The sequence below is a fragment of the Gymnodraco acuticeps genome, unplaced genomic scaffold (genome assembly GCF_902827175.1).
Source record: "Gymnodraco acuticeps unplaced genomic scaffold, fGymAcu1.1, whole genome shotgun sequence".
NCBI classification, from domain to species: Eukaryota; Metazoa; Chordata; class Actinopteri; order Perciformes; family Bathydraconidae; genus Gymnodraco; species Gymnodraco acuticeps.
Window position 1 is genome coordinate 2,291,890 of NW_022992344.1, and position 26,381 is coordinate 2,318,270.

The 26,381-nt window shown below is 40.9% G+C and overlaps 1 protein-coding gene across 1 annotated transcript in view; it reads right to left on the reverse strand.

The window, feature by feature from the left end:
* Positions 1–1,249: 1,249 nt before the first annotated feature.
* adarb1b (adenosine deaminase RNA specific B1b) overlaps positions 1,250–26,381 on the reverse strand; it is a 64,941-nt gene continuing 39,809 nt past the window's right edge. Inside the window, 5 exon segments of the mRNA XM_034208752.1 lie at positions 1,250–4,029; positions 4,032–4,164; positions 5,904–6,082; positions 19,988–20,169; positions 24,538–24,706. Of these exon segments, the coding sequence (XP_034064643.1) occupies positions 3,989–4,029; positions 4,032–4,164; positions 5,904–6,082; positions 19,988–20,169; positions 24,538–24,706 (704 nt within the window). The 3' untranslated portion in view covers positions 1,250–3,988.

A 26,381-nucleotide genomic window follows, 5' to 3' on the forward strand; every position in this document is an offset into this window, starting at 1 on the left:
CAAAACATGTAAGTATCATAAACGTATGTTTGCCACAGATCTTTTCTTTTCCATATTCCAAAATCCAATGGAAAAATCCCATTGCTTTTTGTTGAGGAAGCCTATGCAATGCTAACTTCCGGGTCGACCTACAAAACAACGTGACTACTTAACATCTCGATTTCCCGATAACCACTTGTGTTATTGATTAATTAAAAAATGTTATATATTTAAAAGATGCTTTAGTAAAAATGTACTATACACATTTAGAAAATTCTTAATAAGCTATGGTTTCATTGAAATACTCAGGTATGCACAGAGGGGGCCTTTTGACAACATACATGTATGAATACTGTTGCATTGGATTCTTACCTTTACCACCATGGTGTCATCGTCGACCATCACAGACGGGGCAAGTGTGAACTTTGAGTATCTGGGTCTGGGTGTTTATGATGACCAAAATATACAGTACACTCTAGCATTACTGGCACTTTTCATTTTATACTATAAGTACTTCTACCCCATTACATTTTAAAGGGAAATCAACAAAACTACATACAATTCAAGATTGAACCATCGGATCCCAATGTCTTTACCAACAGTAGTGTAGTTGGGCCTCTTGTCACATTTTAGATATCTTGAGATGTTAGCAGGAACACCAGAGAGACAATTTGCCCTCTAAACTTCTTGAGGTCCAAATAAAATGAATCGCTGTTTATGCTATTTTTCTACTTGCTTTAATGAAACACTTTTTTCAATGTTTGTTGAGAAAATAAAGAAAGGAATAAAGAGTATATCCTGTTCTCTGCAACATTAATTATCCCCTTCCTTTCAAATTAATCTTGTGGATGGGGCCTGACCCTAATGTTAGAAAGCACTTGGAAACAGAATTTCCAAGTACATTTTGCTAATAGTTTTACATTCTTGTACTGTATAGGTGCTTGTACTTGAGTTAAGTATCAGAATACACACATCGATGTCTTCATATCAATCAAAGCAAAAGCTAGTTCAGCAATCTTAAGGAAGAGGATGCATTTACTCTATCCTGATGACGCTCATACAATATTTATCTACATTAAAGGTTTCTGTGATAAAGCACCCCTAAGGCATTAAGTTGAGGCTGCAAATCCTTTCAGTCTTTTCATGCAGTACACAGAAAAAGCAAATTAATCAGAAAGCATTCAGTAAATGTTTTTTCTCCATTCTTAACAAAGTTAACACACACGGAGACAAACACTCGATAAGAAAAAATCCCAACCATGTGCAAAAGTAAACTAAGAACTCTTTTATTGTTTTTTGTTCATTTTATATATCTATCTTTAGCTTTTTTTTTAACGTTTTTTTTCCTACTGGAGTCCTTTAAAAGTGTGTCATCATGCTAGGTGCAGCTTCAGTGTCGGTAACATGCAAGGTTGTGGGTTTTTCTTGTTGGTGGACTTTTTCGTACAGCGGACAACTGGAGAGCGGCGATGTCAGGAAACACTGAGCGGACAAACACCGACCACTCCGGAGTCACCAGCAAATAAAAAATAAAAAACAAGAAAAAAAACCAACTACAGACGCAGCTGCATGGCCAAAGAGGGGTGGGTGGTGTAGGGGGGGCACTGACCATCATCGGGGATTCACAAAGGGGTTATTAAGCAGAAGCAGTTTTAGTTGTGTGATAGTTGCCATCCATAATCCGGAAACGGGGATGGGTTTTTATCATGACATCATCATTTGACATCTTTTAGTGCAGTAAAAAAAAAAAAAGACCTGGTAAAAAAAAAAAAAAAATCTAAAAGCAGGCAGTCTTTGGGGGAGGGGAGAGAGAAAGAAAAAGTGAATGGGAAAAGGGGTAACTCCTGTTTGTGATGCGGTGACATTAAAGGAGACATCAGGAGTATTGCTTGTGACTTTGGTTTGGGACTATATGTCCTAAAAGGGGAGGGGGCGGGGCTTTGGATAAAAAAATAAATAATTCTACAATCCAGTTTTTCTACTTCCTGCTTTCCTAATACTGACTGAAATCCAAGTAAAAAACACTTATGACATCACACGTGCCAGCTTGTGGATGCCACTTGTAGCTGAGACACCTTACAGTGCATATATTTTTTTTCCCCGGTGGCTACAATGGGGATGAAGCCTGTTAACCCCGGCAGTGTTAGTGCCATACTGTTACGGTGCCTGGTGACACACACAACCACAAATACTTTTAACATCTTCACAACCCCCCCGCAGCAACAGGGTCATTTTTTTTCAGGATGAGCTGATTGTACAGGGAATCATTTGTGTTGCTCATTATATACAGAGATTACTACACTGCAGCAATAATGATCGCAGGTCACACTATACACGCGACAGATGCACTAAAGAAGCCGGGCAATTTCATTTCCCCCCAAAATATCGAATGTTATACACAGTTTTTCTCGCAAAAGGTACATTTTTCAGCAGATATACAAAAACAGTGATTTAAAAAAAGAAAGGAGGGGCAGGAAACACAAATGGACATCATCTTTGGTGAAGATTAATTCCACAGAGTATGCTTGAAGACATCACACATACTGTAGATTGCACACACATACATACATACATTTCCTACAGCTGGGAATAGGAATTGACCGCAGTTACTTGGTAAGTATGTCCACAGAGTTTAAAATACATTTATGCACTCAGGGCGAAGGTCTTCTTTGAACTACTAACGTGCTCCCATCCCGTAGATGTAGAAGAGAAGAATGACATCACACTGTGACACATTTGGTTGTAAATCGAGCAGATAGAAGCATAATCTCTCCAATCCTGACACATGTTTGCATTTCAGCCTTTCACTACAGACTGGTATAATGTGGCGTCCCGTATGTGGCACTACAGCACAAAGATCATCTTTTAAGAGTTTACCTACCCTGCCACAAGGTCTGCTTTTCACTGCAGTATCATCCCCAATCCTCAAATGCCCAATTTTAAGAAACAAAAACAAAAAGGTCCCGTCCTTCCAAAAACAGACAAACAATCACAGGAAATCTAGAAAATAGAGACAATAGAGATTCAAAGCTGCCTGTGGAGGAAGATGCTGGCATTCATTCAGAAATCATTCACTGCTGGGGCGCACGGGCTCTCCGCAGTGGGGGTTTCTGCTCCGTAGGCCTCCCAGTTCAGTTCCCATGCAAAGCCATGGCTTAGATCATGGAAAAAATACAACGTGCAGCGCCTCCCAAAGCTCGTCCCAAAGACCCAGGCCAGGGGAGGAGTGGAGACCCCCACCACTGTTCAAGTATGAGATGAGTGTGACAGAAAATAACTTATGCACAAATTCTGCAAGACAAAAAAGGAATAAAACAAAAAAGAGTGCTAAACTGCTAGCCTGTGTGTTCCAGTCAGTGAATCAAACAGGGGTCACAATATTTTTGGAACATTTTTAATACAGGATCTAAGAACATCATCTAAAGGAACGGAAGCAAATAACACACATTAAACGTTATATAACTATGCTCTCTTTCTTTTCAGCACTACATTTACATCCTGAAGATTTTATGCATCCTTAAATTAAAGTTTGTCATTCATTTTAGCACATTTTTCCCCGTGGTCCATACACGTTGGTCTTTTAGTTAAGAAAAGATCCCGTTTTCTTAGGCTACCCTGAACTGGCTACACTGCAAAAAGTAGACAAAACTGCATAATTTCAACTTCCACATCAACTACATAAAACATAATATCCAGTTTTAAAAACAAGGAGCTGGAATCATCCGTTACAAATCAAATTTAAAAAAAGGACAACAAACAATATTATGAGAAAAGACATGGCGAGGCCGAGGTCCTCTGAGGAATGAGAGTAATGAGCGATGGATGGTTTGTGAAACTACGCACGTTTATTTCCACGATTACAAACTGCACGTGCGTGCCGACACATGGGACGGAGGTAAGTGTCTCTGGTTGGTATTAGGGGGGCTCTCTTGCTTTCAGGCCTGGGTCGGGGGGGGGGGGGGGGGGGAAGGAGTGGAGGGTTTAGGAATCCGTTGGTCCCTTGACTCCCTCAGGAGCTCAGGCCGAACTGGTCTTGCTCGATGGGCTTTTAACCCAGGCCCCCAGGCCCGACTTGTGGAAGGCCTTGATGAGCGCCAACTTTGCAGAGTGGTACTCTGTGGCTGCCTGCTTGGCATCATGGTATGAAATGGGCCTCAGCACCTTCGCCCACAAGACAGAGGAGAGCTGGAAGAAAGAGAGGAACAGAGGTGAAGATCTTGATGAGTTTTAAAAAGTACATCAAGCTCAGGTTTGCAACTGGCCCTAAACCGCAACAAAGTCTAATGTATAGAAGTCTATGAAAAAATTATCCTACTTTTCACTCGATTTATCACCTCAGTGAACATTTTCCTAATGATTTTATTGTCTCGATTGCTAGTTTTATGTATTCTTCAATATAGCAGGATTTTCATTTGAGATCATTTGATCTAATAAAAATAAGTAATTTGATGATAAAGCAACATGCTTACTTTTGAATAACAGGTAGCTATCACATGATGTTGTCTTTGTGTTTGTCTTAGAACTTCAACCCTTTTCAGTTCATTACAGTTAATAGTTATTTCAGTTGCCTAAAAATGTGTTAAGTTGTACTTAGAGCTCTCTCTTGTCACTCCTGGTACCAAAAAAACAAGATGGCGTTTCAACTCTAGGCTTCAGAACTGTAGACAATAAACCAATGGGTGAAGTAGTTGCAGTGTTGTAGTCAAGTCACCAATTCACGAGTCCAAGTCACTCTCGAGTCACGACTCTTCGAGTCCGAGGCCAAGACCGAGTCACCAAGGGAGAGTCGTAGTCGAGTCCGAGTCCGAATCACCCAAGGAGTGTCCGAGTCGAGTCCGAGTCATCATTACCTGTGTTCGAGTCCGAGTCACCTAAGAAGAGTCCAAGTCAAGTCCAAGTCACAAGTCTTCATGTATTAATCTTCGTGGATATATGTTTTGAAATGTTAAATGGTAAAGTTTTCGTTTTGCACTTTTATTTTGATAGTAATAAGATCGGGACTCTTATTTTGAAGGAACTTTTACTGGTTAAATCGGTTTACTGATAAAGATTTAGCCCCAGAAAGCACATGGCTACTTCGCATGCAAAATGACATCATTCTGCATGTTAAGTAGCCATGTGCTTTCGTGTTATCGGCTGAATCTTTATTTATTGATTAGATCATGTTACTCTGATGATAGTGTTCAAGACAGCCTATATGTCTGAACTCGATCCTTAGAGTAATGTGTTGCGGAGCCTTCTCTTCAATATTGTTTCCACATAACGAGCATTTTGCGCTGCTCTTTTCCAATGTGGAAGCAGAATGTGTGAAAGCATACAGCACGATGCGGGGTGTGTCCTAGACATCTTTAGACTGGAATAGCGGGGCCCAGTACGTGAACTCGCCTCGCAGGTGCACAGCACACGGCAGGATAGAGGACATCATACTCCAGAGACATTTTGCTCGAGTCCGAGTCCAAGCGTCAATGTACGAGTCGATTCCGAGTCATCGTGGGGGGGAACATTCACGAGTCCGAGTCCAAGTCAGCGTATGCGATAATTCAAGAGTCAGAGTCCAAGTCATCGTGCGTGAGAATTCACGAGTCCAAGTCCGAGTCGCGTCAATCAGTGCGTGAGTCCGAGTCGAGTCCCGAAAATCGGCACTCGAGTCCGAGTCCAGGACTCGAGTAGTCCATCTCTGAATAGTTGTGATATCATCTACTTCTTATAGGTTTACAACCCAATCACACAGTAAAACTTGCATATATGCTTGTCAAACAAACATATGATTGATTCAATAAAACCTGACCAGATGATGAATCAGAGAAATGTGACCAAAGCAACACCAGCCAGAACTACAGATGAATATGGCAGGGTATAAAACAGTTTCATGATATGGAATGAAATGCTTAAAAACGGTATATTTTAGAGTACAGTACTTTTACCTTGGAGTGCAGGCGCATCCAGCGGCTGTATAGCGCATGCTTGCAGAGACGTGAAGCGCGGCCCATGTCGTCCTTGCCTGTGGTCGCGTTGATCACCTCCATCGTCTGGTCACCCACCGTCCAGTTCACGCTGAAGTTGGGTGCCTTGCCTGGTTGCCTGGCCTCTGCATTACTTATACCTGGAATCAAAAACAAAGAGGGTCAAAGACTGAGCAGCTCACCCGACTTTGCTATCCAAAGAAAACCATGTTTAAGCAGGGGTTTTCAAACTGTTAGACTGCGAGCATCCCTTTAGGCAAGTGTCTGGTTGCAAAAAAGGTCTATGAGAAAATTTCCCTTGATCTCACTTGATTATTCCCCTCAGTTTTCAATCATTATCGTCTCAATTGCTCGTTTCAAGTCTTCTCCAACACAGCATGATGTTTATTTTGTAAATAATGGTCCCTTTTAGACTGAATTAGATGATAAATCAGCACACTCTGAGACTGAGAGCAGCAAAGGCTTACTCTCACCTTACTATACTTGCTTGGTTTCCCTCAATTTATGTTTTCCTATAGGATCATGATAATGTTATTTTATCCCATAGACAAAGCTGTTTCACATACATTCAGACTATACCAGAAACATAACTTTTAATATATAACTTATAATCTATTGGTTTCGGCTGATAGAAAAGTGGGGAAAACAGTCATATTCCCCAAATACAACTATCTCAGAACTATCTCTAAAAATGCACACACATTGAGGCTATTCTATCTGATCTATTCTATTAACAAAATCCCTTGGCCTGCATCCCACTTCGAAAAACCCTATGATCTAATATATATCCTCGAATAATTTTAATAATCTTCAGATAGGCTTATGAACTATTGTCTTGGTTGTGAAAATTCTCCCACTTCTTGAGCTAAATAAACCATGTAAAAACTCCAGAACAATGCTTTGCCAGACAGGAAGAAAATAAGGTTTCTTCACTCATGAAAAATTGACACTTTGGAGGATTTCATAGGACAGCAGTGATATGATATACCAGACTGGAATACTAAATAGAATATTTTCCTGTTGCAGCAGCACATTCTAAGAACCATTCCCCAACACTGTATTAAGCCCCTCAAAACATAAAATGTCTTCAAGCCCTCAAGCGGAAAGGCACTGCGATAAGATAATTATTTTCTCTCTCCATCCTCCAAAGCTTCTGTGGGAGACCCTCAGCAACTTAACCTCCTGCTGCCCCCCTGCATTGATGTATTAAACAATGGATGAGGTACCATACCTGGCAACCCGTTCCTTCAAATGACTCCCACAGCTATAACAGCAACTCTTTTTTACTTGCGTTTCTTTTTTTGTGCTACTGAGTGGAAACAAAAAATACCATCCACCCTGGGGACTATGAGGTCAGAGCCTGCTTTCCTCCAGCACACTACTAGGGATCAGCCTCCACTGTATCTGAAGCATAAATGGGAGATATATGGATGCCATAAATTCCGGTGTGCTGCTTTGTGTGTGTATGTGTGTGTGTGTGTGTGTGTGTGTGTGTGTGTATTAAGCTCTTTGGTTCCATTTGGCAGCCCTTGTGGCAGAAGATGATTTAAAGGGGATGAAATCCTCAGCGCACTAACGCCATAGCCCTTCACCGCTAAAAACTCTCTAAAGCGGAAAAGGTTAATAACCCCCCCCCCCCATTATCTCCTTTACCCGGCATTTAGAGAGCGACCAGGGAGGGGGAGGGGGCTGTATATAGCTCGAGGCCCTGTGATTGGATGGCTCCCGGTCATGTTCTAAGATATTCAACAAATATGACCCAGGCCTCACTCCACTTGGTATGATTTTGAAAATTGATATAGCATTTTTTTAAACGTTTTGTTCTGTTGTTGTCATGGATTAGGTTTTGTTTATTCCTATTTGTTATTTCCGTAACTCTTGCTCATGGGCGCGGGAAGGGGGGTGCTGAGGGCGCTGCAGCACCCCCTAGCGGCAGGCAGGCGGTGCGGAGCTCCCCTGTCTGAATTATTATTTGACGGTTATTGCTGCTCCCGCTGTGCATAATCTGTGTAATATGTAGCTAATAAATTCCACATTGTTGGTAAAATAATATTTTACATCTTTGTAGTGTGTGTGCTCGCCAGTGGCGTCGCCTGGCCTGCCCCGAATGTTTTTTCTGTAGCCCCGGACAATTCTACCTCAATAATATAATACATTAACCGTGCTTTACGTGACCCTCATCATGACACTAGAGAGGATGGCAGGACTGTAATTTCCCTTGTTCAGTGAATGGACAGGCTTTTTACAGGCTCCCACTGCCTGTTAGCATCTGGCATCTGTTAGCATCTAGCTCTCCTGCTCACAAACATCTCCTGCTCACAAACATTTAGCCATCCCTGCTTATACAAGTAGTAGTTTTAGTTGTCTGCGGAGGCCAACTCCCACCTGTCGAGTACGGCTGTACTGTGGTGTTTTCCTCCGGAGACGTCGCAAAGAGACGGAGCGGCTCCACCTGTTGCTGCCTGCGATCTGCGATCTACGGAGGCCTGCTGGTCGCGAAGAGACGGAGCGGCTCCACCTGTTTGCTGCCTGCAATCTGCGATCTACAGAGGCCTGCTCCCACCTGTAGAGTACGGCTGCACTGGGGAGGTTTTTACCCCGGAGTCGTCGCGGAGAGACGGAGTGGATCCACGCTTCGGGCTTGGCCTGCTTCCACCGGGTGTGTGCTGCTGTGCGGAGGAGGATTTTACCACGGCTGGGACCTGCTTTCCACCTGTCCTGGTTAGGCCTGCTTTCACCCCGGGGATACCACGCTGCTGCTTTCGTCTGTCCTTTGCTGCTGTGCTGATTTTGCTCCAGGAACATCGCGGATACTGTGTGCTGGTCTGGGAAAATGGCCCATATCGGGATTCTGCTGTGCCTGTTAACTATTTTGGACTATGAGAAGATCTCTAGTCATTCTGAGGAGCCTACTGGATTCAGGTCTGTTCTGCCACCCGCAGTGGGCATCCCCTGCAAAGGTTCGGATGTGTTACACAAACAATTACCGGTTGCCTTGTCACAGTCAATCTGCTCGACAAAATATGTTTGTCTTTTTTGTTTTCCTGCGATGATGGTTCTTCAGGACTGCTTCTTAAGCTCTAATCACACTCTCGCAGACTTTTCCGGTGATTCTAAAGTAGATGACAATGTATGTGTGTCGCTTAAGAGGAAAAGATGCCTGGTTTTTTTGTTGTTATTACTGTCGGAAATGTACAACCTAACCCTGGTCCGCCCAGTAGTAGTAGTCAGATCGCTACTCCTGCTGATTTTAAAGCTAGATCTGGGTTGGGTTTCATCCACTTGAATGTGCGCAGTCTGTTAGGTAAACTAGATTTTGTCCATATTTGCGCGAGCTCGACTGACGCTGACGTCATTGTTTTATCAGATACATGGCTAAATAAATCTATTTTGGCCTCTGACATTGCCTTAAATGGTTATAATGTGTATCGTACCGACCGGCCTAATAAAGGTGGTGGCGTTGCCATTTATGTTAAGAAAAAGTTCAGTGTATCCACATTAGTTTCCAAATCTATCAGTAAGCAATTTGAATTTTTAGCCTTAAATATAGAAGTGGCAAAGGGTCAACAGGTCATGGTCGTGGGCTGTTACAGACCCCTCTCAGCTGTCAAAGACTCCTTGTCTTCACTAGCAAATCTTTTATCGCAACTAGACTACAAGGAAATAGTGCTACTTGGAGATTTTAACTGGGACTGGTTAACTACAGTGTCAGAGGATTTTAAAAACCTTTGTATCTCTTTAAATGTTACTCAGGTTGTTGACAGTCCTACTCGCCCTAATATTAAGTCCCCAAATAAATCCTCCCTAATTGATCTCATTCTAACTAATATTCCCTATAAATACTCAGCTGTGGGAGTATTTGTGAATGATCTGAGTGACCACTGTGTTGTAGCCACAAATAGGTACACAAAAGTCCAAAAGGTTAAACCTCGTATTATCATCAAGAGAGACATAAAACATTTTGTGGAGCAGGGTTTTGTGCATGATCTGTTTGGGTTTGATTGGGGAAAAATTGATTCGTGTGCTGATGTTGAGACTGCATGGTCTTATTTTTATCTTGGTTTTATGGAAATTATAGATAGACATGCACCCCTGCGTACATTTAGAGTGAAGGGACGAGACAATCCTTGGTTTTCTGCTGAATTATCTAGTCTCCTACATGAGAGAAACAAGGCCTGGGCAAAGGCTAGGAAATCAGGCTCAGAGGTAGAATGGCTGCGTTTTAGGCAGCTAAGAAATAGCTTCACTTCACATGTCAAAAGTGCGAAATCTAAGTATTATCTGTCAGTTACCACAAAGAACCTGAACAACCCTAGAACATTTTGGAAAGCCATACAATCGATATCCACCAGTGATATCCGTAATGAGCTACCTCCGTGCATTACCACAGCATCTGGCACTATATCGGATAGGGCTACCATGTTAAATTGTTTTAATGAGCATTTTGTGTCCTGTGGCTCTCTGTTTCATTCTGTTTCTAATTCTGCTTCTGTGAACACCACAGTCGGTGACTCAGAACAATGTGGTCTGGAAAACCCTTTCAGTTTTACTCCTTTTACTGTTGATGTTGTTCGTGAAGTCTTAACCAAGCTAGATCCTAAAAAGCCGGCTGGTCCGGACAATGTAGAACCTTTCTTTTTAAAGATAGCTGCAGATTTTATTGCTCCACCTCTTACTACTCTTTTTAACCTCTCTCTCAGCACGAACAAAATCCCAAAAGTATGGAAGTCAGCTTATGTCCTGCCACTACTAAAAGGAGGGGAGGCCACCTTATTAAACAATTATAGACCCATCTCTAAATTGTCAGTTCTAGCCAAGGTTCTTGAACGCCTAGTGAGTAAACAAGTAAAGGAGTTTTTATGTACAAATGACATCCTGTCTAAACATCAGTCAGGCTTCAGAAAGCAACATAGCACCATCACTGCCACAATGAAAGTGGTAAATGATATTACGAGTATTTTAGATAATAAGCAGAGTTGTGCAGCTCTATTTGTTGACCTATCCAAAGCTTTTGATACTGTCGATCATTGCATTTTGAAGCAAAGGCTGGTCAGTATAGGCATGTCCAGCCATGCAGTGGGGTGGTTTGTGAACTACCTCTCTGAAAGGTCCCAATGTGTTCACTTTGATGGGCTGTCTTCTGAGTGGTTTAAACATCACTAATGGTGTACCACAAGGTTCAGTTTAGGTCCGCTATTATTCTCTATCTATATTAATAGTTTAGGTGAAAATGTCGAAGGAGCAACCTTACATTTGTACGCGGACGATACCGTTATGTACTGTGCAGGTCCCTCGATTAACGAGGCTGTTGTTAAATTACAGGCTGTTTTTAACATTATTCAGGCTCAGCTCTCTGAGCTTAAGCTTCTTTTAAATGTGGATAAAACCAAGGTAATGCTCTTTTCTAAAGCTAAAGCTAAAAATACACCGGAGGCTGCTTTGGGTATTGTAACTACGCAAGGAATACAACTTGAAGTGGTTACCTGTTACAAATACTTGGGTATCTGGCTTGATGATTGTCTCACTTTTAAATTTCATGTAAATAACCTGCTTAAAAAACTGAGGGTTAGGCGAGGTTTCTTTTACAGAAACAAGTCCTGTTTCTCGCTTGAGGCCAGGAAAAGGCTAGTCACTGTGACCTTTTTACCTGTGCTGGATTATGGTGATTTGTTATATATGAATGCACCTGCCAATTACCTGAGCAAGTTAGATGCTGCGTATCACAGTGCACTGAGATTTTTGACAAATTGTAAAGCACTTACGCATCACTGTACCCTGTATACCAAGGCGGTTATGCCATCACTTACTGTACGGAGGCTCAGTCACTGGTACTTTTTCATTTACAAAGCCATGTTGGATAAACTACCATCTTATATCTGCTCCCTGATCTCTCTGCGAATTGAAAGTACTTATTGCCTGAGATCGCATGCTGTGGTTTTATTAAATGGGCCAAGTGCTAGGACTGTCTTAGGGAAGAAAGCTTTTAGATGTGCAGCTCCACTAACATTGAACAGTCTGCAAAAAGAATGGAAAATTACCAAGCTAGTACCACTACATGTTTTTAAAGCTCGGTTGGATGCTACAAAATCAGATGCTGTTGGTACCTGTACTTGTGGTTAAATATGTAAATTGTAATCCCTGTACATTTTGCTGTATGATGTCCTTTTGTTGTTCTGTTGTTTATGTTTTTATGTCTTCTTGTGGAACCTACTGCTGCAGGTCTCCCTTGAAAAAGAGATCATTGATCTCAATGGGATTTTACCTGGATAAATAAAGGTTTTGAATTGAATTGAATGCAACAGAGGCAAGACACCAGACCAATCAGAGAGTTGCATGGAAATAAAAGTGTGCTTGTGTCATTCAAGCTCGGCTCTGTGTGTGTGTAGAAATAGCGCATTTAGTGTGTGAGAGAGAGAGAGAGACCGGTGCCAGCAGGGACCGTGTTGTTATAATCTGGTTAGCTAGCTGCACTCAGGGCCGTATCCAGGATTTCCTAAATACCGAGGTCCAAAAATGTTAGGGGGGTTTGGGGGATACCCCCCGAGATTTTTGGGATTTTCATGATCTAGTTAGGTGCTTTTTCAGTCCTGTGGGGGGTCACAAATTGGATAATATATTGATTTCAAATCATGTCAGTGGGCTGACAATGTCAGCATAAATTATTTTTGAAAGTGTAATACATAAGAATCAGTTGATTGTTACGATCTGGACATGCAGAAGAGGCTAAAATGATCACAACACATTGTCAACATTCACTTTCCATGTCTCTCTCCTTTCCATAACCTGCACCCTCTCTTCCATCTTCTTTAGTCTCTCTGTCCTCTACCCTTTCTCTTTGTTCAACCTCTCCCTTGTTTTTAACTTTTTGCTCCTCCTCAATTTCACTTGTTTGTTTGCATTGTTTTTTTTATTTAAATTTGTTTTGTTTGATTCTCAAAAGAGAGCAAAGATGTAAGCAAACGGTGTTTTATACAATTGTGTGTTATTATGACATAACTGCAATAGATGTATGTTGTTTTAAAATTATGCCTATTGTTATAGATAAACAGATAGATAAATAGATGGGGTTATTAAGCATACATTCTTTTGTGTGACTGTACCTGCAGTTCCTCCCTGACTTCCATCACTTTCTCTCTCTCTCTCTCTCTCTGCCTGTCCTGTCTCTTCCTTACCAAAGCTGAGCTTCGACTGACCTAGTCTTTTCATTATATCTGAGTCAGTGTAAAAAGAAAACAATACAATGTTATATCTTCAATGTTTTACTCAAATTGAAATGAAAGAAAAGCATTACAACGTTTGTTTAAAGGTAATCCTTCTGACATTGGATCAATGTAATTAACTTTAGCTCTCTAGCTAGTTTATTCACGCAATTTAAATCAAAGTATAGCCTATAGCTGCAATATAAGTTAATGTGCATGTTGTCGGACGTCCACTGACTAACGTAGAGCGTTCACACTGGATCTGCTGCTCATATGATGTCCTGATGAACAGAAACACAAGCAGCCCGCTGGACTCAGATCTCTAGATACTTCATCACTCCTTCGCTGCTCCGATACAAGTCCGGGCTGTGATGGTTTGTTGATACATGTCATCTTCTTCTGTTTGCTTTAACAGAGGCTACGTAGTTATGCAGCGCCCCCGTCGTCAGTAAATGGAAGTACTACAAAGAACCCCGTTTAGTGTAATTATTTCACAAGTTTTGTATACACAGCTCGGAAAATATTACCTCGGTGACCTCAATGGTGGATACGGCCATGGCTGCACTAATGGACATAAGGAGCTGTTTGTTCCACAACAAGCTGGAGGAGAGTCCTCTTCTGTCAGACAGAGACTCAGGTGAGCTAAAGGACTCTGAGTGTTTAGATAGTTAACTTTAGTCTAAGTTATCTCAGTGGGTCTCAAACGGTTTGGTCACAAATTAGTCAAAAGATTATTTACGCGGCACACCTTCATTTCATAGGATCATTATCGTTATAAAAAAAACAAGAGAATAAAGGAAACACAGTTATGAAATACTATATGGCAGTAAAACAAGAATACAGTTTGAAAGGGGAGTGATTTGTAAAATATCCATAAAGAAAAAGAACATCTGATTACAGTTGTGTTTCATATGGATATTGAGAGATGTATCCATAGATCTCTTAATGTTGGTCTCAAAGTGCACCAGATTGATGCTTTTAACTTCAATATTTAAAAAATATCTGCTTTATTTCTAATGGTCAACAGGCAGCAACTCCACTGTCTGATTGTATAGAAGTCTATGAGAAAATTACCCTCTGTTTTATTTGATTTATTAACTCAGTAAATATCTTCCTGTATGTTCAAAAAGTTTTAGGTCACCCCTAATTGTGGTCCCATTTAGAATTAAATAGACGATAAAGCATCATACATGTTTTCGGCCATACAATTGCATATTTAGATGCTTTGCAGAGATTTTCAATTTAAATTAAGTCAGTTAAAAATTGTGGAATTTTTTTATGTCAATGTTTGCAACAAGTGTTACGTTTTTTAAATGGTAATATTTTATATGAAAATGAGGGTAAAAAAGTCAGAGAGAGTTTAAGAGGATTTCTCTTCAAATTAGACAAACAAAAGAGGACAACATGACTTAACTAGAGAATGCAATTCCTGAAGAAATTGCTAGTGGGAATGCTTTATGCTGAAAAGCTGACAGTGAACAGCTATGCTGAAATGTAATGTGTAATAAGAAATTGAAGAATTTAGATCGAAATGATACATGAACACTGGGGGCTTGAATGTGTGATAAGAGAATTAAAGAAAGTAAAAAGGCTTGGAAAGGCAGCAGAATATTTGAACTGCAAACTTTTGAAATAACTTGATGGCGAATGATCTGTCGCCATGGCAACGGTATTTGATGAAACCCCATAATACGCTTAGTTGTGTTGATCTGGACCCGGTGACAACATTACCTATTGACGCAGCAACCACTGTAAGTTATATTCTTGTTTAATTAGACTTCTCGGTTTCATTTATTCGACTCTGTATAATTGTTACTGTAGCTAAAACGGCTAAATCGCTTTTGAGAGATTTTAAATCTCAGATCTGCTCAGGCGAAACCTGCTTTACAGCTCTCAGCACTCAAGCCTGCATTATTAACATAGGCAGGGCCAGTCTATTGATTGCGTGAAGTAGAACTGCGTGACTCAGTCATCCTTTAGCTCAAAAAGCATTTAAATACCGCATTTAGAAACTGATGAACTCAGTGTGCATCTGGACCCGGTGACAACATTACCTATTGACGCAGCAACCACTGTAAGTTATATTCTTGTTTAATTAGACTTCTCGGTTTCATTTATTCGACTCTGTATAATTGTTACTGTAGCTAAAACGGCTAAATCGCTTTTGAGAGATTTTAAATCTCAGATCTGCTCAGGCGAAACCTGCTTTACAGCTCTCAGCACTCAAGCCTGCATTATTAACATAAGCAGGGCCAGTCTATTGATTGCGTGAAGTAGAACTGCGTGACTCAGTCATCCTTTAGCTCAAAAAGCATTTAAATACCGCATTTAGAAACTGATGAACTCAGTGTGCATCTGGACCCGGTGACAACATTACCTATTGACGCAGCAACCACTGTAAGTTATATTCTTGTTTAATTAGACTTCTCGGTTTCATTTATTCGACTCTGTATAATTGTTACTGTAGCTAAAACGGTTAAATCGCTTTTGAGAGATTTTAAATCTCAGATCTGCTCAGGCGAAACCTGCTTTACAGCTCTCAGCACTCAAGCCTGCATTATTAACATAGGCAGGGGCCAGTCTATTGATTGCGTGAAGTAGAACTGCGTGACTCAGTCATCCTTTAGCTCAAAAAGCATTTAAATACCGCATTTAGAAACTGATGAACTCAGTGTGCATCTGGACCCGGTGACAACATTACCTATTGACGCAGCAACCACTGTAAGTTATATTCTTGTTTAATTAGACTTCTCGGTTTCATTTATTCGACTCTGTATAATTGTTACTGTAGCTAAAACGGCTAAATCGCTTTTGAGAGATTTTAAATCTCAGATCTGCTCAGGCGAAACCTGCTTTACAGGTCTCAGCACTCAAGCCTGCATTATTAACATAGGCAGGGCCAGTCTATTGTCGCCCGTCAGCTGTAGATAGTTAACTAATTAACTTCAGCTGTGAGAACTGAGCAATCAGGCGTCCATTTCGGGTAGCTCTTTCCTTGAGCGGCAGCTTCAGCGGCAGACAGGCTAAGACTGACAAAGACATTAGAGTCCTACGGGAGTAAGACTGACAAAGACATTAGAGTCCTACGGGAGTCACGAGGGAGGCAAAGAGGAGGCAAATCCTACTTTGATTGAGCTAAGTATCGTTGGCGTTTTTAATTTTTACTTTTGTTGTTTAGCCCCTCATGCTATAATCATGTGTATTTTCTCCATTCCTGTTCATGTGTCTTCTCGCAATTATCACTGGCCCCGTGTATCTCCTAATCGATATAACCGGCCTGCTCTCGTCTATCCCACGTGCTCCACTGAGATCCAACATCTAGTTTCAGGTGGCCTGTGGAACTGCCAGTCAGCTGTTCCTAAGGCTGACTTCATCTCTGGCTACACCTCCCTGCAGTCTCTGGATTTCCTTGCTCTCACTGAGACCTGGATTACCCCATCCAACACATCCACCCCAGCAGCTCTCTCCACTGCATATTCCTTCTCCCATACACCCAGACCCACTGGCAGAGGAGGTGGCACTGGTCTCCTGCTCTCTCCCAAATGGAGCTTTCCCTCTTCAAGCTACCTAACTTTACTCCTTCCACCTTTGAGTTCCATGCCGTCACAGTAACCCATCCTATACAGTTAACCATTGTTGTTCTCTACCGTCCACCAGGCGCCTTGGGGGACTTCTTGGAGGAATTAGATCATCTCCTCTCACACATCCCTGAAACTGGCCCTCCCGCTGTACTTCTCGGAGACTTCAACCTCCAGATGGGGAAGATAGACGAACTAACATCTCTGTTAACCGCCTTTGCTTTCTCACTCTCTCCGTCCCCACCGACTCATAAAGCTGGCAATGTCCTTGATCTCATATTCTCAAGGAACTGCGCTACTTCTAACCTCTCTGTAAACCCGCTCCACACATCCGATCACTTCTTCATTTCATTCTCTCTATCCCTTTCCAAACATAACAAACTAATCTCTTCCCATCCTACACTTGTCCGCCGTAACCTTCGCTCCCTCTCTCCCTCTACCTTTGCCTCGTCGGTGCTCTCAGCCCTCCCTTCCTCTGATTCGTTCCAACTACTGCCTCCAAACTCTGCTGCAGAAACTCTCCTCTCTACTCTCTCATCCACTCTGGACTCGCTCTGTCCTCTGACATCTCGGCAGGCTCGTCAGTCCCCTCCGGCTCCCTGGCTAAATGATGCACTGCGTGCTAATAGAACCGTCCTTAGGGCAGCAGAGCGGAAATGGTGTCTGGTTTTCAACCTTCCTAAATTCTCCCACACCACTCCGCTCCTCCGCTCCCTTCACTGGCTTCCGGTAACTGCTAGAATCCACTTCAAGACACTGGTACTTGCTTACCGTGCTGCGAATGGATCTGGCCCTTCCTACATCCAGGACATGGTTAAACCGTACACCCCAGCGCGTGCACTACGCTCTGCATCAGCCAAACGACTCGTTGCGCCCTCGCTGCAAGGGGGACCCAAGTTCCCATCGGCGAAAACACGTGGGTTTGCTATCCTGGCTCCAAGATGGTGGAATGAGCTCCCCATTGACATCAGGACGGCAGATAGCTTGCACATCTTCCGGCGCAAACTGAAAACTCATCTCTTTCGACTCCACTTCGAGCGTTAGAACGATTAACGAAGCACTTTTATACCAATAAAGGACTGGATTACCTAAAGCCAGTTGAGTAGCACTTGAAATGTTTGGCTCTATGAAACCTGATATACTTATATGATTCTGTTTTCTTCAAGGTTGTGTCTTCCTGGTCGAATGTACTTATTGTAAGTCGCTTTGGACAAAAGCGTCAGCTAAATGCAATGTAATGTAATGTAATGTAATTGATGGCTGCATCGTTACCAAACCTCTGAAGTTTTGGGCTGTTTGGAGCCTTTTCACTGAAGTTATGAGAAAACCGTGTTTCATAGCGAGCATTATGTTGCCAAGGCAACGGCATTTGAAGAAATCTCCAAATTGTCACGTAGATGTCTTCACGGCTGGACTGTTAGCACACATGTGACATTTGAGCACTTTTTGTCCATTTTCATAGGAGTTATGACAACATCGTGTTTTATGGCGAGGGATGCGTTTCCATGGAAACGGTATATGATGACACCCCATAATTGACATAGAGCTGTTAAGTGCCGGACCATTAACCATTATCTGAAGTCTGCTGCTGTTTTGACCATTTGCATAGAAGTTACGACAACATTGTGTTTTTGGCGAGGGATGGGTTGCCATGGTAATACCACATTATGTAACATCAGATTTGAAGTAGAGCTGTTCAGGGCCACAGTGTCAACCATCATGTGATGTTTGGTGGCGTTCTGAGCACTGGTCAGTTTGAGTTATGACATCATCACACAGGTGTTTGTGTTTGAGGTGACAATGTTATCAAACACCTGTGCTTGAGCCCAGAGATCAAAGGTTTCCATGGTGATGTGCAGTAATCAGTGAGAGGAAAGCCTTACCATCATTCTGAATGAGAGATAAACCTCTTACATGTGAACGTTTTGTTAAAGAACAGTAGCAGCTATCGATTTCAAAGTGTGCAGCTTGTCAGGACCCTGACGAGCGTCCGAGTCTGCTTTGTGTGTACTTTTGGGTCAATAATGTGGCCTTTTTGGCAGATTAACTAAAGGTGTGCGGCTACTGCTATGAGGAAAGATCAGGCTGAATTTACAATGGGCCTTAATGGAGACATGTTGAAAGTTTTTGTCACTTCATGCCCTCAAGAGACATTTTGTTTAATTTGAAAAATGATGTCCAAGTAGTGTAGGGTTTGGGAATTATGGCAGTTTAAAAAAATATATGAAGGCGAATTTCCAGCTCTCCTCCACTCTAGCTGTGACATCGCGCACTCTAGCCTTAACGAGCTGCGCAATACACACTAATGTTAAAATCTGAAGAAGGCCTCTTTACCAAGGTCTGAACAATGTTTAATATTTCTAAAAGTATGAATCAGATTTAAAAGTTGTGTAACACGAATAATGTCAGAAAGATGTGTAACATGTTTAAGTTAGAATGAGGTTTCTGAGTGAAAGTATGAAGTCGCAGTTAGCAGTTGAAGTCGCATGAAGATTTTTCAAGTCTGAAGAGTTTCTCCATTGACTTCCATGTTAAAAACTTGATGAATTATGGGATATATCTCTGGAAATATGAAAGTTATGAATGAGAAAAGTAATAGCCATTGATTCCCAGTCGAGCTGAACGTTTTGATGTTTGAATGGAGTTTATGCGATGTGGAATGTGGGAGAAGAAGAAGAGCAAAATAACCCGGTGGAATAAGAACAAAGAATTTGTGCGTAGAAGAACAAGTAGTTGGAATGCTGTATCAGCATTCCCACTAAATGAGATGTGATAAACAAATGCACAAAGAGCCTTCATGAAAATGTTAAATACTATTGTTTTACAAAATCAGTAGACAAAGACTGATTGCTTTTTCTAAAAATGGAAACAAAAAAACCAACAAAATAAACTGAGGGAGCTTTTCTCTATTTGGCCTTATTAAAAGGTCAAGCCAATACTGAAAAATTAACACCAAATGATGAATCTATTTAAATTCCACAGGAACTAGGTAAATGTCAGCTCAGATCAAACAGTGGAGGAAAGCAAAACCTGTCCTCCTGCTGAGAAATGACCGGTGAGGAGGATAAATGTGTTTACTGCCTAACATTAACGTCTCACTCTTTGATATTTAAACAGCGGGTGTTTGATCGGCAAACACTAACAAGGAGATCTCCTCAAAACATGACAATATGTTTGTGCTTTGCCTCAGCCTGAGGTCTTGTTTCGCTTAATCGCTTTTGCAGAAATCTGATTTTTCTTGTTCTGCCACATGAAAGCAGGCCCTCACCGCTGAGCAGAGGCCTGTTGAGGTTGAACTGCTGTGGCAGGTCCTCAATATCTGCGATGCGCTGGTACATGGCTCTGGAGAGGTGGTCAGCGTGGTAAAGGCTGCCAAGGATGATGCTGGAGAAGTAGATAGGCTCTGTGAAGTAGCTCATCAAAGAGCCCTGGATGCCCACCACGTTCCACCTGCAGAGGGAAAACAAACATGTAAGATAATTGGCTGGAAATATGCTGCCCTTCTGGTGATTATGAAGACATTTTATTTAAAAACTCAACACGAGGAAGCGTTGCGAGGAAAACAGAAAGTTTGTTTTGTTCCCCTCTGCTAGCTTGCGCTGCTTCATACAGTTGTTATCTGATTGGTCACACGTCAAATGGTCATTAGCAATGGAGGTAAAAGTTGTAAAACATTTGAACTTGAGCGCAGAACTCATCGGCAATTTTGAGTAGTATGCTAAGCCGAGGATAGGGTTTTTGGCCTAATTGGGCGGCAACGCTTTCTCTTTAGAAACACAGCGTCACTGGGAGCCGTTTCACCATTGATCATGTGATGGCAGGTTCACTAATAACATTTGGAAAAAGTCAACGAAATACCTTGGTTCCATTCAAACAAATTGAACATCTCAAAACATAGCAATAAGTTTAAACGATTTGGAAAAAATGCGACTGACGAAATCACGATATGATTCACAATATCAGGGATTGATCATTTCTTGCATCATAATTCTCCGTATCATTGAAATATACAGTATATTTAATTTATTATGGTGTAATTTTTTAAGAGGATCTGTACCAAACAACATGTTTTGTTAAGCCTGTAGAATATAATTTGTCTACTTTCTTTAAATGTTATTATATATAACTTTATGGTCATACTCAGTTATAACTTGCATCTGTTTTTCATTGCATTTTTTTTATTTCATACAAATCATTAGGGAAACTTTTTAGTTGATTTGTGCTTCCTGCAATATGATATTGGCTAGTCCGTATTGCAATTTAGATCGTACCCTCACCAATACGCTTCCAATATCAGCAACAAGAGTTTGATAACATAAACACAATGCATGTGTGAGCACAAACATCATATTTTCTACCAACGTTTTCTCCATTTTCCTTCTATTGGTTATTAGAAACTCCTTATTGTCCAACCATAAAAATATGCGTCATCATGACTTGTAGAAATTCATGTAATCAACCAATGAAGTGCCTGGAGACTGGTGACAACATGAAAAGGAGAGAAAGTTTCTTCAGCATTTAAAAAGTTTGGATGTTGAATATAGAAAGAAACACTGTACAGTATAATAGTGTGGTACGTGCACAAATGCACAGCCACAGAAGAAAAAATATATTAGCACATAACCAGCCAATGCAATCCAGCACACACAATCACCCATAATCCTACAGCTGTGTACACTCCGAGGTATCCAATTTCATTTTCTACAGACTTCTGTGTATTTCTACGCTGTGTCATTAGCCATCTCTCCACAGTCATTTTCCCATTGACATGCTCCATGAAGCATCACACAGAGAGAGGGAGTAAACAAGAAGAGAGCTACATAGAAATGAAAGACTTATAGGAATACTTCCCCCCCGAAATGATCATTCGTATGTCAATAACTCACCCCAGGTTACCTTGAACTCCTGAAGTACACTTCTCCTATGCCTTCATAGGCACAATGCATTGAACATTACAGCATGGAGACATGTCACAGTGGAGGCACTAAATACAAATATGAACTGGAAAATTGGCATAATAGGGCCCCTTTAAGAATGAGATAAAACAAATATGATACAAATATTTATACAAACAAATTACAAAGTTAAAGTGAGATCTGTATTGTCCGTCTGTTAAAATTAAGAGAAATAAGCCCTCATCCTTTGAGGCTGCATTTAAATTCACAAAAACAAGACATTGTGATGATGAGTTGTTGTCACTCTCTTTCACTTCAGGCAGACTGAGCGTGTGTGGACCTGGAACAATGAGAAATATGCAAGCATAAGACCCCAGGCTACTCAGAGATACAATTGCCTCCATATGCAATATTCTCTGTCTTTATATATGTGTGTGTGTGTGTGTGATATTGTGGGAGAAAATGAGGGAGGGCAAAATGAAATCTCGGAATTCATAGCTACGAGCGGTAAAGCACAGTCAAACAGCTTCATAATATTACACACACACACACACACACACACACACACACACACACACACACACACACACACACACACACACACACACACCACACCACACACACACACACACACACACACACACACACACACCACACACACACACACACACACACCACACACACACCACACACACACACACACACACACACACACACACACCACACACACACACACCCACACACACACACACACACACACACACACACACCACACACACACACACACACACACACACACACACAACACCACACACACACACCACACCACACACACACACACACACACACACACACACACACACACACATGCTGTTCTGAATTTGTGTCTGATGGGTTTATTGGACTTATTGAAAGCAAAATGAAAGGTTTTTTGTTCCTTCTCTTTGCGAATTATCTACTGTATATTCTGTTGTTATGAGAACACACTTTTTAACTTTCTTTGAAAGGGACTAAGGGACTATTAAAATATTGTATTAGTACTTTTGTAATGTTGTTTCTTACTCCACTCATTCTCTATACCTGTATATTGTAACTTGTAACATTACTTATGCTGCAGCACTTACTGCACTTTCTGTTAATTATATTACTATATGCACTTATTTGGATATTTGAGTGTCTACCAATCAGAGGATTAATCATTTGATCCCTTTCCCTACAGTCAACATATTGAAGCGTCCTTAACCCTAAATTGCTACTGTCATCATGTCTAGGGAATTTAAGTGTAAGCTTTGGATAAAAGGCTCAGCTAAATGACATGTAGTGTAATAAAATGCAATATATGCATAGATGCAACTATAAAATATGTCATGTTTTTTCTTGTTATCTAGTCAAGTTTGAGAAACAGAAAAATCCCAAATGATTACATTTCTGGCATCTAACTTATTTTCCCTCTACTGACTTGGATCCCAGCACTTTCGGACAACCGCACACAATCGGAGTCACTAGCAGCAGCACTGACACTGCAAAATATTTCAACACAGTGCAAAACGCATCCCTGACCACATCTCCCTCATCAAATAGTTCCTCAGCTTTCAATCACTCCCTGCGTTCATGCGAGGTAAAACCATCCCGGACTGAGGTGGAAGGAGAGTAAGAAAAAAAGGGCTCTGGAGAAGAGTTATGGAGAAGTTGTATCGTCCATCACAAGCCAGGAACAGTGTTGCCTTGAACATGGACAGAGACTAAAGACGCCATGATCTGCAAGGAAACAATGCCCCGGGGACAGAGCATCCATCACTGTAGCTGCCCCTGACTCTACTGAAATAAAAGACGATAGACTTGGAATGACAGAGCGAGGATACAAATGCAATTTATTGCAGTATGAGTAAATAAAACACATAAAAAGAGTATCATAAACTATATGTGGACACAAAGTTCTAAGTATTGAGTACTTTTGCAATGATTAGTTGATCAGAAGAAAAATGATTTTGATAATCGTTTATGTAATATTTCATGCAGAAATAGCAGTAAAGGCTAATTAAACCATCCATTATTTTATTTTGTCTGTTTTATGTTGAGCAAAATACAATTCAAATATATTTTTGGGTTTTGGACTGACGGAGACATATCTACTTTAAAGTGGACCTGTCATGCTATATTTGAATAATATATTGTAGGGCCATACCTTTGTAAAACATGCCTGCAATTTCTTTTTTTCAAAATACCAAACAGATCATGCATTTTAGCCATGCCTCATTTCGCTCTATTTGCTCTTTTTTAGCCCTGTTTTTGCAAGGGCTGAATCTGTGAGAAGTCTTCTTCGCTGCTTTTGTGGGACACTACAGCGCCACCTACAGGCCTGGCATATGTACTACAGCGTCTCCAGCGCTTTCGAATGGCCGTGGCTGTCTCCTCCTGATAGGAGGAGAGTTGCCCATATAGGCGGAGCTCCTCGTTTCTGACGTCAGAGATATTTCAAATCTGTATCAGTCTGTATCAGATCCGTTGCAGCCCCGTTTTTAGAGATTTGGGTATGGAGGAAAAGAGAGAGGGTTGTGTTTTCTGACACTTGGTACAAAATTGCATTTTGCATGATAGGTCCCCTTTAAGTATATGTAGCAAAATGTACACTCTGCTTGAAGAAATAGACATCTTCTGATATTTTTGCAGATTTTTGAGAAACTCGCTCTAGAGGGAACTTTGGGACACTTCAAGTAAAGGGAAAACCTAAGAAGCACAATAGGTCCCCTTTACATTTCCCAAAATGTTCATCTTTTGCCCAATGAGGTGTACACAATAATTACAAAAATGCAATAAACTAGCTGCTTGTTAGAACTAAGTAATAACATGAAATAAAATACATATTAAATTCACATTCACTGTCCAACAGTGTTAAAGGTGTGCTGAGTTTGAGGCACAGTACCTTGCGATCTTGTCACTGCAGGACATGGTGAGTAACCTCTCCCCCTGCAGCACCCCGTCCCACGTCTGGATGGTGTTGCTGGACCTCACAGGGATGGTGCCCTCCCCCGACTCAATTTTGGTCCTTAACTGGCCCCGTGCTTTCCTGTTGGGATGCCTGTCCCCTAGGTCTGAGCGGAAAAACACAAGTTGAAAGATATTTAAAAAAATACATCCACAAAAGTATTAAACTCTAGAGGAGTTACGAACTAGATAGAAACAATGCATTCCTATCAATGTGCAAAAAACTCCTCAATAAAAGACAATCTTAAAAAAAAACTAAACATGGAAAAATGAATTCCACAAAAGCATGACCTATTATTTATTATTATGTTATCAATGTTTTCTGGTGTTCCACCACCAGGCGCCATCTATTCAGTGACTAATTGAATGTGGCTGTTTTCTATTCACTCTGGCATGTGCAACGGGAAACACTATGACAGGAGTAAGAGGGAGGTTAATCACACAGACAGTGTGGGGGAGCCGGGCGGGGGGAGGCTGATAGAGACAGACAGCGAATGACAAAAAGCTCTAATTACTAGAGCCTTGTTTAAATGTGTCTGTGATGCGTATTCGGATTTCTGGAGCACAATTCTAATTAAATGAAACCAAGCATAAGAGGAAAACCTACACATTTAATTAAATAAAATAAACTGTTGAATCTGTATTCTAAACTCGGATGAAATTAAAAACACGAGCTGAAGAGAGGCAGGGGTTGTTGTGAGGCAGCGAACGGACAATCTGCTATCCAGTGGTGGAAGAAGAAGAAGTGATATACCTTAGCAAAATGAGTAATGCAAAATGGTTAAAACTCTGTTAACACTAAAAGTCCTGTATTCAAAATCTTTATTCAGTATAATAACACAGGTTGAGGAATCAAATTATACTGAAAGTACCAAAAGTACATCAACTATTTATGCTAGTGGCCTATTTTAGAATCATAGTTTATAGAAAATGACTTGACAATGAATATTATTATTTGTACTTTATTTGATTATTTGTATAAATGAGTTGGTTAATACACATCCTTTGTTCAAAATACAAACCTTTTTTTTTGTATACAGTACAAATAAAGCAAAAAATGTAAAATCAGTTTTTCTTACACTAGATAGTAAACTAGAATGCTTTTCAGCCATATACCTTGAACAATTGAATTCAATGATTCTTTCTTCTAAACCATCAACGTGTATCTTAGACCCAATTACAACTAAGCTGTTGAAGGAAGTTTTTCCATTAATTAGCACTTCTTTATTAAATATTATGAATATGTCTTTATTATCAGGCTATGTTCCACACTCATTTAAAGTAGCAGTGATAATAGCCTCAGACAAAGGACTTGTCTCTATTCTTGTCTTGCTTGATCTCAGTGCTGCATTTGATACTATCGACCATGATATCCTATTGCAAAGACTAGAGCATAAAGGGAACTGCTTTAGGCTGGTTTAGGTCCTATCTGTCTGAACGGTATCAGTTTGTGTGTGTGTCAACGATGAATCTTCCATGCAAACCAAAGTGAGCCATGGAGTGCCACAGGGCTCAGTGCTTGGACCTATTTTGTTCACATTATATATGCTTCCGTTAGGCAATATTATAAGGAATTATTCTGTACATTTCCATTGTTATGCAGATGATACTCAACTACATCTATCCATCAAGCCTGATGAATCCAATTATCTAAATACAATTCAAGACTGCCTCAAAGACTTAAAATCGTGGATGACCTTACATTTTTTTCTGTTAAACACGACCAAAACTGAAGTTATTGTACTCGGCCCAAAGAATCTACGAAACAAACTATCTTAAGAT